Source organism: Nuphar pumila, chromosome 3 (assembly GCF_984573655.1).
Source record: "Nuphar pumila chromosome 3, dmNupPumi1.hap1.1, whole genome shotgun sequence".
Taxonomy (NCBI): domain Eukaryota; kingdom Viridiplantae; phylum Streptophyta; class Magnoliopsida; order Nymphaeales; family Nymphaeaceae; genus Nuphar; species Nuphar pumila.
In genome coordinates this window covers 143,553,621-143,567,299 of record NC_143251.1, presented here as the reverse complement: position 1 = coordinate 143,567,299, position 13,679 = coordinate 143,553,621, and the positions used below count along the sequence as shown (strand labels likewise).

Here is a 13,679-nt window from a genome sequence, read left to right as displayed (position 1 = left end):
GACCACTTTTCCCCTTAATATCCCCACCCCGCCCCATCCCCGTTTGAACCGGGGATGGAGGACATGAAACGGGGATGAAGGCGGGGGTGGAGGATAAAATCCATCCCTGCCAGGGAGGCGAGGCGGGGGTGGAGGATAAAATCTTGAGGCAGGGTGGGGGTGGAGACCTTGTCCCCCGCCCCGCCCCACTGCCATCCCTACTTTTGTAGGGTGCAGACAAATGCCTCCTTGGGGGCCCATTTGTTTTGTTCTTATGAAAAGGAATGATTGTTCAAATGGGAAGGGCACCAAGTTCAAGTTTTTCTATTCCTTCATGTGATGCCCTTCCTAAGAAATTTCTTTCCGGAGGGGGGAAAATATGAAGAAGTTTACACATGAAACAAGGAGGGAGGCAAGCAAAACAGGGGCCCACTTGAGCCAGTGTGGACTTTCCCTACCTCTCTTCTGGGCATTTGTTTCACTCGTGGTGGGAAAGTAGTAAATAGGTTCCACTCATCTCCTATGTGGTCTACATCATTCATTTAGTGAAGATCAACCTTTAACACTAATTTTTAGGAGATTCAAAAATCAACATTTGACGAAACACGAATTTTTGTGATTTAAAAATTCATATTTTTCATTGCAAAAATACAATAAGTTTCGATTATGAGTAATTGTCCATGTTAAATCCGTTTTTAGGGTCATATTTGATCAAAACAACTTGCATCACACGGATTTCTCAGTTCCACCAAGAGCCAAAGACTTAAGAGGGGTATGAAGATGGGGGATGACATAGAGGATGACATAGGGGATGAGTGAAACAAATAGGAATTAGAAAACTTTTGATACCAAGTTTTTTGACATTGCATGAGACATCCACCGACACTTTCTCTTCCTTTGTTTTTTCTTTTATAGAAGCTGATGAACACCCCCGGGATTCGAACCCAAGACCCTACTCGTGAGACTTCATGCCCTCAAAAGTGGATCCGGATCCGGGTTGGTTGGGAAAGCACTAATCTATGTCCTACCAGTTTTAAGCTCCACAATTAGGGATGTCAACGCCTCAGATGTAACCCGATATCTGACCCAATCTGAATATGATTACTCAGATTGGGTAGCTAAATTCGGATCCGATTAAAAAACCTATTCGGATTCTGTATTAATTTTGCATTGAATTCTGATTCTGAATCCAATTAGGGTTTTAGATTAGTGGGATCTGGATTCTGTTTTACATTTTTTTCATCGGACTCAGAATCCGATCAGGTCATATTAGATTAAGACTGAATTCAGTAATGCCTAGATCCGACCCGATGACATCTCTATCCACAGTCAAAACAAAGAAGTACGTGGTATTCTGGGGAAAACGCTCCATAAAATGACACGTAAACACAAATCCTCAATTAGAGCTTGATTTTAAAAAACACCCAAAGAGAAACACACCAACTTTTTACTTTAAAAAAAAAAACTCAATAGTCATTTGGAAAATTACGAAGGGCACAAGCAGCTCAATCTTCCATTCGCCACGTCTCCAACTAACAGTGGTAACCCGGTTATAAGTTTATTCAAGAAGGACAATTTCGGAATCATCTTTTCTTTTTAAGTCCCCCGGCGAGAGCTCGACGGAGAAGGAAACAATTAGCGAGAAACCGAGAGAGAGAGAGAGAGAGATGGCGGAGGAGTGCCGGGAGGGGGAGTGGTGGGGATGGTGCTGGGAGATGCCGCCGTACGGGGCGATACTGGTGGCGTTGGTGGGGGCGTTCGTGGTGCTGGGCGACCCGAGCACGTTGACGGAGTCGATCCAGGAGATCGTGAGCCCGACGGGGATGCTGCTCGTCCCGCTCGCCCTCCTCCTCCTCATCCGCTTCCTCTCCTCCAACAGCTCCAACTTCCTCTCCGAGATGCTCACCGCCTCCGGCGAGCCCTACTCCATCCACCGCGCCGGCGGATCCCCCGTCGGCGTCGCCCTCCTCCTCCTCCTCCTCCTCTTCCTCGTCTACTACCGCTCCTCCCTCCTCGGCAACGGAAACGGCGACGATGAGAACGGCGACTAGTCTCCGACGATCCTCCGGTCGCTCTCCGCTTTGTCTCTCCGTCCTCCTCCGGTGCGTCTCTTGTATAGGTAGAATTACGAAAGTGCCCTGTGTTTTCTGATCAAGATCGGTGAAGAAGAGCTCTTCCACCTCTTCTTCTTCTTCCTCTTCTTTTTATTATTACTGTTCTTATTGTATAAGATCGATCAAGATAATTTTGTTTAGATTACGGAAATACCCTTGGTTTTTTCTCCCGAAGGACGGAATGCAGCTGCATTTGCATTTTTTTTAGGTCGTTCTTGGTGTTTCTCGAGGCTTTTGGTGCCCATTGACCTTGAGATAAAACGGTTTCTTTTTTTCATATAAGATTTTTTTCAGCAAAATTCCGTCGCGCGTGTGTGTGTGTGAGAGAGAGAGAGAGTGGTTGGTGTTGTCTTGAGCATAGTGACAAAAGTTTTTTTGGGCAAAATCTCGATTGTCAAAAATTCGTGAGAAATTGAAAATTTTTCATAAAATCTAGCATTTTTTGGCAAAATCTTCTAATAAAAAGCAAATTAAAAAATATTTTTTATAAGAAAATATTAAGAAAAATATTTAAAAATAAAAATGCGTGGTTTTTTCACGATAAATAGCCATTTAAAACGTAAATATAGTGTTTAAATCACGGTATTTATGTTTTTTAATAAATCTCACGATATTTTAAAAAACTCATGATAAATTGCCGTTCTAAACTTTCAGGCAATTTCTCACGATATTATCAAGAGTTTTTTTATAAATCTCGCAATATTTGTTACAGAGGTCTTGAGTAAGCGATCTAACAGCTATTGACAAACTGCTTGAACCCCACTTATGCCAACTTTTTTTCTGCTTTTGTTTTGAATATTTATAGAAAAACCACCCCCAAGATCAAAGACCTAGCCCCGCTGGTTTTGCCTACCATACTATAATACTCTATTTGGGAGCTGGTGTATTGAGAGACATGAGAGGGGGTGACGTGAAGGAAATCATAGTTTATGGATTTCACATAGTTGAAATTGGGCTCTCGTCAAACAGAGCCTAAGTTAGGACTATGTTCTTTTATGTGGTTTCTTACTAGTTTCCATTGTTGTTACTGCCCACTTCCCCTTATGCTTTCCAGATGCTTCATACCCCACACGTCCAAATGTTTTGTTTGCATTCAAATGTCATTTGGAAATCTCATGCAAAAGAGAAAATGAATATGGTTTGCGCAGCTAACCAAACATGTGATTTGGAATCTCATGCAAATGAGAAATGGAATGTGATTTCAAATCACGTTTGGTTTGCTCCTTTAAAAAGTGATTCAGTGTAGGGGTGGCAATTTCTGACACGACCCACCAACCCGCTTCTTAGCCGGGTTCGGGCTTGGCTTAAACGGGTTCGTGTCGTAAACGGGTCGACCCGCCTAACCTGTTTATTAAACGGGTCGGGTTCATGTTAGGGGTATGCCAACCCGTTTAATAAACGGGTTAGGCGGGTTGGGTCAACCCATTTACCTGAACTTGACCCGTAAACCCGCCAACCTGCCCGCCTGCTAACCCGCCCGCCAACCCATAAACTTTTCAATGTAAAACCCTGAACCCGACCCGCCGACCTGCCAACTTGTTTACCCGACCCGACCCGTTTATTAAACGGGTTAACCGTGTCGTGTTGGGTTACCTGTTTAATAAATGGGTCGGGTTCGTGTTTGCTACAGCCGACCCGTTTAATAAACGGGTCGGATTTGTGTTGAGGTATGCTGACCCGCCAACCCGACCCGATTGCCACCCCTAATTCATTGTCATGTGATTCTAAATCTCACTCAAATTAGAAAGGGACTCTCATTTGCAAAGGCAAATGAGATTCAGTTTTTAGTAAGTTACCTTTTTATGTTTGGTTGAAACCCTATCTTTGATTCTGGATCATTCTTAATGAAATATGTGATTTGAACCCATGTGACTTCAAATCACATTTGATTCCATCTCTTCAACTATGTGCATCTGCAAATCACCATGTGGCCAGGTACATCCGTACATGAACTCTTTATTTAATGAAAATGGACTGGATCCAGATCCTAAAAAAAAGGTACCAAAGGCACGTTTTCCAATCTGGACCCCAATCTTGTGGGAACGATCCACAATTATTCATGAGCCAGCAGTTTGGTTCAAAACCGAGATCTGGCCTACTGAGAACTCTATAAATGGTATCAATCCCCACCAAGATGAATTGTGCCTTTGCACGATGCACCAAGCAGGCAATCAGTGCAGCTTAGCTGGGAATAGGAATGCAAATGGTCAGATCCAGGATGGGGATTTAGCAATTTTTAACTGTTCTGGATCCGATTTCGATCCAAATCCTCGTATATTTAGCTGTTTCAGATCCAAAACGTTTGCATCCATGAGTAGGAATCACAAGGTCAGTCATGGCCTGTACCAATCAATTAGCCAAGTGAACCATGAACGGTTAGCCTAGAGCTCATGATCAACCTGAACAGTTAGAAACTCACAACCTGTAGCTAGGGATGCAAATGAGTCGGATCAGGAATGGAGGTTCTGCTATTTTTAGCTGTTACGAATTCAATCCAGATCAGATTTCCCATGTATTTAGCTGTTCCCAATCCGATCCATTTGCATCCCTACCTTTAGCTTAAACAGGATCCCATGAATGAAACACTTTTTTTTCTTTTTTTCTTTTTGGGACTAAGCCAAGGGATAACCCAATTTCATCCAAAGCAACCAAGAAGAGCGTGAACCCACCTGGACCTAATGCATGTCTCCACCCCTTGAGGTCCATCGCGCCCCCATAACTGTACTTCTAGCTTTGACTCTTGTAGCAAACTTGTGATGTCCTTCAGCTTGGACGCAACAGGACACTGCTCAAGCCCAACTGTCCCTTTTATTTTATCAAAGTTGTTACCTGAATAGATGCCATTAGGTAGCTAAGGCATTTAAGTTCAAGCATCGAACTGGTTGGTTGATAAATGCAGACCTCCTTTAGAGTTATATTGGCTAATTTTTAGCATAGAATTAATTCGAGAACCACCCAACTTGTTAGCTATATTATAAAGAACATGCCATTAGGTAGTTAAGCAGCATTCAAGTATTTGGTTGTTTGGTAAATGGTAGACCTCCATTTACTGACAATTTTTTAATCACAGCATTATTTGAGCAAATTACAGAGAGTCTCAACCTTTTCTTTTTACAATTGGGAAAAAAACACCTTTCATGCCGAGTTTATTATTCAACATTGCCCTACATCCAAGAGGCTTGTCAAGGTTTGTCACATGGACACGCCCAAAAGGACACGTGATATGCCACTATTGTGTGTTTCGCATTAAGCATAATAGATCAGGAGGACACGATGATAAGGGACCAATCCGAAGTGTCCCTGTGACATAGGCTCAAGGTTGATATCTCACTGGCTGGTTCCCTTAACCCATTTGCCTGTATAATATGTTCGTCATTGTAAGAGCATGAAGGAAGATAACAAGCCCTATGGCCCCTATCTCATCAAAGCCTTAAGAGAACAGCAATTCCTTGTCAGAAACTCATATCTCACATATTTAACCCTCAAGGCAAAATAAAACTATATAACATGTATTTGTTTCTGGGTGCATATAAGATATACACAATCTTGAAAGCACATTTTGATTCATAAGCAAGATTAAGGATCGAAAAATCAATGGCTCTGAATTTTCATAAATATTCAAGCATCCAAAAGTTGTGTTTTTTCATTGAAACCGACCAAGTTGAACACATCTGCAGGGTCGGACTTGCAAAAAATGTGTTGAAAATGCTTAGCTCGCACTCTAGTTCACATATTTTCAGTTAATATATTCTAGTAGCCGTATATATAATCTGCTACCCTCGTGGGTAAGAACCCCCTAGTTGGAACTTATACTGTGTTTTGACCAAATCTAACCCTATAGATGTGTTTCACATGATTAAAATAGTAAGAATCAACTCTTGGATAGTATTTTTTTGACATAAAAATATGATTTCATGGGGGGTGAAATTTTGATACATTATAGGCTGTTGATTTTTCAACCCCTGCAAAATCCTACGTACATGTTGGAATAACATGATCCAAGCATCGAATTCTAATTACCCAAACATGTAGATCACATGGCCGATGTGCAAAAAATATTAAAAAATAAAAAATATTACCGTTTCCCTCTAGGGGGTTCCTAAGCCATGTATATATATATATATATATATATATATATATATAAAACACCTAGGAGTTCCAACTTTCGTCAGCCAATGTGTCAAAGCAACCAATGTTCAGTTCATCAAGTACCAATCCAAACACACTGAACATTAAACAATCAGCATCTTGTAAAAGCCTACTTTTAATGTTAGTATTGTCATGAAATATGTGAAAACACAAAAGCAAGAACCACAAAGAGCTTAAATAACACAAACACAACGTGCACATGCACGAGTCCACTATGAAATAATACAAGTCCCAACATAGGCAATACAAAAAGGCTCTAAAGGCAATATTATGCATTAAAGCACAAAAGCAAGAATAAAATAAATAATATTTTATTCATGATATATTCACAAAGTGAGTTAGAATGCAATAAAAGAGCATTGGAGAACAAGAGGGAACCCCTGTTTATACACAAGAGGTAGTCTCAAATAGAGTTATTGGACTGTTCCAACAGCTCTATTGACTAGTCAACTCTAGGTTGACTAGTCCAAAAAAATCCACCAGCTCTATTTGGTCTTTGACTAAATAGTTCATATAAAACAGAAAATAACAAAAAAAAACAAAATAAAGTAAAAGAACCAAAGTACCCCTAATAAGCACAACCTATTACAATGTTGTAAAATAATGAAAATACCTCCGGATGGTATTACCTATTACATCATTATAAATAATATATATATATAAATATATATGTACAATATAAAACAAATATATATATATATATATATATATATATATACAACTTAACACTCTCCCTCAAACTTAAGGTGTGATATACCGAAAGTTTGAAAATACAAAAAATAATTAATAAAGAGGATATCCAAGTCTTCAAGTGTCTTTATTGAGAGTCTTTATCTTTATAATTTTGCAAATATAAGTCTTTGAATGTCTTCATCGGTGATAATCCTCAAACGCCTTCATCGGCTATCTACATCTTCATGATATGATGTATCAAAGATATTCCTTTCTCATTTTTAAGAACCTTCAGGAAGAACAAAACACAGGTTCCAACTACATAAAAAGAAGATATCCTAACAAATAGTTATATAGTTTAAAAAAAAAACTAGTATGTATATTTAAAAAAAGAATAACACTCAAGTAGAACAAAGTAACAATTTTAAGATTTTTATAAACATTAGTAACGATTCAAGCAAGATAAGAAGAGCATACCTCAGATATAATATTTATAAAAACAATTTTAGACAAGCATAAACTCATAATCAACATATTTTTCAATAAAACATAAATATTGATCATAAGATAATTTAATCACTTAAAGAATATTTAAATTATCAAAAAGAGATAAACAATCATGCATTAATAATATCCCAAATTTTTAGAAAAATACTCCAAATAAAACAAGTCATCAATTTATACTAAAAACAATATACAATATGCATATAAAGTATAACACTTCAAAAAAGAACCCTCAAGAAAAGAGGAGTTAATTAAATTTATGCATGCAACAATGTGAACAAGATAATCAATTAAAAACATATATATATAATGCACATAATAATGAATGAGAGCAATCCCATAAATCACAACCCATTAAAATTCACTCACATTCTATGATGAGTTTAAGTACAGATGACCAAATAACAATTTTAAAATATATATATATATATATGTTATCAATTAAATGCATGATATTTTATCGATAACATTTTTTTATACAAGTAAAAACAAATAGTAAAAGTTTAAAATTTTCATAAAAAGATTTTAAAAAAACTCACATAACAAAGGAAATAATATATGCAAATCAACATCAATTTATGAAAGATATGAAAAGATTTAAAAATCCCACAAATATCAAGAAATGATATTTTGCAAATTTCAACAATAGTTCGACTACCACAAGCAATCACCTCACTAGACTTCCAAACCTTAAAAATCAAGTCTATCAGTGACTAAAACAAGACCATAAACATAATGTCACAAAAGGGTCAAAGACACACACAAAGGTGTTTATAAAGATCTCTTGTTTACATAATGACACTCAAAATAAGTGTATCAACGACTAGAACAAGAGCATAATCACAATGTCAACAATGGGCTAAAGTCACACATGAATGTGTGAATAAGCATCTCTTATCTATATATAATGACACTAAAAAATCAAGTATATAAATGGCTAGATCAAGAATATAATCACAATGACAACAATGGGCTAAAAAATGTGTGAACAAATATCTCATGTCTACATATAATATCACTTAGATGAGAGGTACAATAGGAGGAACACACAAAGTAAGAGAGCTTGTAATAAACAAACATATCTTATCTATTTTAATAATATTTTGAAACACCATGATTTCAAAATAGATAGCCATCATAGATAAATATAATTATAAGCATTCATAATAACAATGGCCAAATAAACAAATGAGTGATATAACAGACCCATAGAACCAGAGATCAAACAACCGTCAGTTAAAGTCAAACTATAAGCCGACTATCTAAACTGACAAAAAATTGAGGTGCAAACAACTCACCCCAACAAACAACTCGGGTTCAACAACAACAAGGTTAAAAATAGATTAAGCATCATATTCACGGAAATCAATTTTCAAACAACACCCAAAATGTCTAATTTTTCAGCCCAAAATACTAAAAACAATTTTGAAATGACACATAATCATTAATGGCACATAAAACATGCATAGACATATGCCAACTACACATAAATATGAAGATGATATGCCGCTAGAGCAATTTCATGAGAGCATACAAAACATTCATGGCATCACTAATCAACTTAAAATCATGATGACTCAAGATATAAAATATACAAGAATTTAAAAATTCTTAATGAGCGTATCTCAATGAAAGCACCAAATAGAATTCAAAGAACATGCTTTAACACGTGCATAAAGTCACCAATAATCATAATGGTGTCCAAGAAATCCAAAATAAATATGCGTACATGAGATCATAAAATTACATATTTTTTGTATTAAAAATAATAATAACATAAAGAACTTACCATAAGGTGCTCAAGAGTAGACTACTTTTGAGCTACTATCAAAAGGAACAAACACAAGAGCCATTAAAATAATATTTCATTAAAAGACATTTCACAAAACTCTAATTTTAATTGATTCAAAACACACATTTTACATATCCAGGAAATAACCATAATATTTTAAACAAATTTTGAAAAGAAAAGAAATGAAATATATATATATATATATATATATTATAAATACTTTCTTTTAATTAAAAAATAAACAACATTTTATTCATGATATACTCACAAAGTGAGTTAGAATGCATTAGAAAAGCATTGGATAATAAGAGGGGGGTTCAACCCTATTTATACAAAAGAGGTAGTCTCAAATAGAGATGTTGGACTATTCAAACAGCCCTATCCAGTAGTCAACTCTAGGTTGACTAGTCCAAAAAGAACCCAACACTCTATTTGGTCTTCAACCAAATAGTCCCCATAAAAATAGAAAAGGACAAAAAAAAACAAAATAAAGTAAAAGAACTAAAGTACCCCTAATGGGCACAATGATGTGAAATGACAAAAATACCTCTAGAGGGTATTACCTATTACATCATTATAAATAATATATATATATATATATATAACTTAACAAGTATTTCCAGTTGTTTAACACTTCCTCATATGCTTGGGTAAGTATGGTTTGCTGGGCCGCATGTGACTCCAAATCAAATTTGATTTTGAGTCCTATGAATTAGACACAAGAGGCCTCTTGTGATTCGGATTCTCACATAAATGAGTAAACGGATCTCATTTTCTTTTGCAAATGAGAGTTTGTTTCTTATGTTTGGTTAGCCAATGCTAATGAGATTCATTCTCTCATTTGCAGGAGAGTCTGAATCTCATGAAACATCACCAAACATGCCCAGTGATATTGACCATGGATACTTAGACCAATGACCATGGATATTTAGACCAGACAGACCAGTCACACCAATATGAAATGAACAAACATGTAAAATCAGGTTCATATACCTTTATCTAAGATTTATGAATATCCAGAAACAGGCAGTTGGAGACCCTCAGATGATTGGTTGCCTACTTCAGTCAGCCCAACAAGCAACTAAACTTCATACAACAATATGATTCATGGGGAAAATAAAGTCAGTTGTCTTCAAGTCTATGGATAACTATATAAGTCAGCCACACCATTAAATTTTAAATCAGGTCAAACAAAAATAGGAACTGAACAAAATGAATTAAACAATCGAGTATAACATCAGTATCAGCATAACAGCATACAGTCTCAAATACTTCAAAAGGAAACCTAGAAACAGAAAAGTGAAACAGGAAATGAAAAATGAGAAGTGTGAAGAAAAAACTGTCTCAGCAAATAAATGTCACTCATTTCTGTTCCATACCAATCGCAGTTTGGTCCAACACAACCCATCCAAGTTAATTTTGATGCAAAATGAGACAACTATAAGCCTTGGAGAGACAAAGGCATGTCAATGAATCCATCAAAATAGCACACAAATAAATCTAGATTCTAAAGCAGTGGCAGCAGCAACAAAACTGTTAACCAAGACGACTTAAATAGCCAAAAACATGCAGAGAAGTTTCCTTTATGTAAAACAAGTAAAAAAGATTATAGCAATGATCAATAGATTTTCATGAAAAATAAATTGATTCTCTGAGAGAAACCAGAGTAACTGAAAGAAAAGGTAAATGTGAGAAAAAGCAACCCAGCTCTTACAAGTGGCCTCCTTTCTGAATTGTATTAACAATTTAGCTACAGTTTAGCAATCCTATAACCAACTATGTAATATAATTTCGAAGACCCTGATTACAAAGTTCAAAAAAGAAAAAAGCAACTGGCCTTATTACCAAGCTATTGCAAAACTTACACCATGGAACAGCGGTAAAAGAGAAAATTACTTTGTCAAGCTTCTCCAAAACTGTGTAGCTTGTCACAATGAGGAGTTGGATAGTTCCTTGCCCATTGACGCCTTTGCAGTTCCATGTGACAGTAACGTGCAAGGATGCTTTTATATTCCCTCACAATATGGTCTTCCAGATTTGCTCTGGACAAGCTTCCAGGTGGGAAATCTTGATCGAAATCTGGTGACTTGACATAGAACTCAATTCCATGTTTCTCAGTGACTTTGGGGACCTGGTATGCATATGCCTTCTGTAGAGAATAGTCTGGCTCGGAAAATGGCAAATATGCAAACAAAAAGATAACAAGTATAGGCAAAATTTGCAACAATGTCATGAAGTTGAACCCCACACCAACACCATTTCCCCTTTGCTCCCTTGCCATGCCCCTAGTCCTATATACATTTGCGGTACGAAACGTTTCAGTTTGTGAACCAAAGAAGAATGACCTGAAAATCTCATCCGGATCAAAATCATCTTCATAAAAATCATGTCTGGTTCTTCTTCTCCTCCTCATCATATGATGTCGGCTTAATTCAAAGTCTTCAATATGGCCCGTTTGGTCATACCGCCTCCTGGATTCATCATCACTCAAGCATTTGAAAGCTTTTGAAACAATCTTAAATGCCTCATCTGAGCCAGGGGCCTTGTTTTTATCAGGATGAACCTTGAGCGACAGTCTCCGATACGCCTTCTTGATTTCTTCGACAGAACAGGCCTTCTCTACACCAAGAATCTCATAGTAATCCTTACTTCCCTTAATCTGTCGAATTAAAGCGACATGTTCCTCACTGAAAACACGGTTCCCATTTGAAGAATTAACAAAATCCTTAATTTCCTGCCTACTTGAATTCCGATCCGACTCAGAACCATTAGTTTCCTGAGATATTTCTTCAGCAGAAGTTTCCGAGTTCTGATTCACGTTCTCGCAAGCAGCCAAAAGATCATCAACCTGCAAATTACCATCCAGACGTCGCGCAATTCTAATGAATTTCAACGCACGGGATTTATCACCCGAAACGAGGGCCGCTTTGGCGATGCCAATGCATCTTAACGCTTCGTCCTTGTTACCATCCATGGGTTAAACTGTCCCAGTATCTCAAAATCAATATCTTTTGCGCCAATATCTCAATATCCACACTTCCAATAACACTCGAATTCTAAAGACGCCCACTATTGAAAACCCTAAAATTCAACAGAATTACACAAACCGATGAGGATCCCATCACCCAATCACATCAGAACGTACCCATTTAGCATAGATGCTTTCATAATCAAGAGACAACCCAGGTATTCCGAAATTCCCAAGGCTAAACCCTAAATTTAGATACAACCGTGAAGCAGAGCCATCCAAATTGAACACAAATTCGACAAAACAACACTATTAACGACAAAATTAGACCTTGCCGGGCATCTCAAACGCATGAAAACTCCAATCCACCCTTCCATCGCAGCCCTAATCCGAGAAAATCCCGTTTGAAGCATAAAGTCCACTATCAAACCCGTAATTCCGGAAAATGAAAGGAAAACGATAAATCGGGCTCATGAAATCCAGAATTTTGCATAGAAATCGAGATTTTGGAGGGGGTTCCGGAGCATACCAAGATCGACGGAGGGCGCGAGAATGGGGAAGTGGGATCCCCCCGGTGCAGAGGCGAGAAGGGAGGGAGATAGCCTTCCTCTTGAAACCGTGTTAAAATCGTAGTCATGAATATATTTATCCAGATTTTCTCGGCAAAATAAATTATCGCGGTAAATTAAAAAGCAATTATTTATCTTCGAAAAAAATTAAATTATATAATTAAATATATAAAATATAGCAAAGCTATTTATCACATATAAATGTAGAAATACAAACATCCAATAATGTAATAAATACATGGTATTTTCAAAATAGTCAGTATTAACAAATTAAACCCGAGCCTACCTGAGTTTGATAGAACCCATTGGGTCAGGTTCGAGTCTATTTTTTTTAAATCTTAAAAAAAAAATGGTTCGGTTATTTTTTTTCTCTTAAGAGGATTATAAAGTTGTTTTGGTTTATAGTCGGCTTATGTTTATGCTCCAATCAATTGGCCTCATGCATTATTAAGGGTGTCAACCTGACCCGAACTAAAACCCTAATGTAGTTTTTATCACCTTATCATCATCATCAAGCCTTACCCCAATTAGGGTGGGCATGGGGCCGACCCGCTAATGGATTGGACCAATCAGGCTGTTGATGAGGCCGGCTTGGCCCATCAATGGAAAAACCCGGGCCCACGGCCCGCCGTTAGCTCATGAGCCTAATCGAGTCGGGTTGGGCTTATTATATAATATATAATATATATTATATTATATATAATAACGGGCAAGACCGGGTCGGCCTAGTGCCCAACTTTAATCCCAATTACATGGGGCCGGAGTAGTTTCTATCACCTAAATATGCAAAATTTTCATCATGAATCTTTTGATGCATTATAGGTTAATGGGGCTCGCACCAACAGGGGTTCTATTTGTTTGGCAGGAGGAATTTGTGCAAGTCACCATGTGATGGGACATTGTAAGTTCGAAACTCATTGGTATATGGGGTT

General features: G+C 37.3%; 1 protein-coding gene and 1 pseudogene across 2 annotated transcripts; one reads left to right on the top strand and one right to left on the bottom strand.

The window, feature by feature from the left end:
* The first annotated feature begins 1,631 nt into the window (after positions 1 to 1,631).
* LOC149844214 (uncharacterized) lies at positions 1,632 to 2,169 on the top strand. The gene has a single exon (XM_090002099.1). The coding sequence runs from the start codon at positions 1,647 to 1,649 to the stop codon at positions 2,028 to 2,030; it is 384 nt and encodes a 127-aa protein (XP_089858225.1). The 5' UTR covers positions 1,632 to 1,646; the 3' UTR covers positions 2,031 to 2,169.
* Positions 2,170 to 10,821: 8,652 nt separating this feature from the next.
* LOC149844213 (chaperone protein dnaJ 49 pseudogene) lies at positions 10,822 to 12,792 on the bottom strand (annotated as a pseudogene). The gene has a single exon (XR_016431186.1). The product of XR_016431186.1 is annotated as a chaperone protein dnaJ 49 pseudogene (transcript).
* Between the last annotated feature and the right edge of the window lie 887 nt (positions 12,793 to 13,679).

Bases quoted from the DNA above. Each gene is read 5' to 3' on its own strand.
- LOC149844214 (XM_090002099.1), top strand. From the start codon at position 1,647: ATGGCGGAGGAGTGCCGGGAGGGGGAGTGGTGGGGATGGTGCTGGGAG.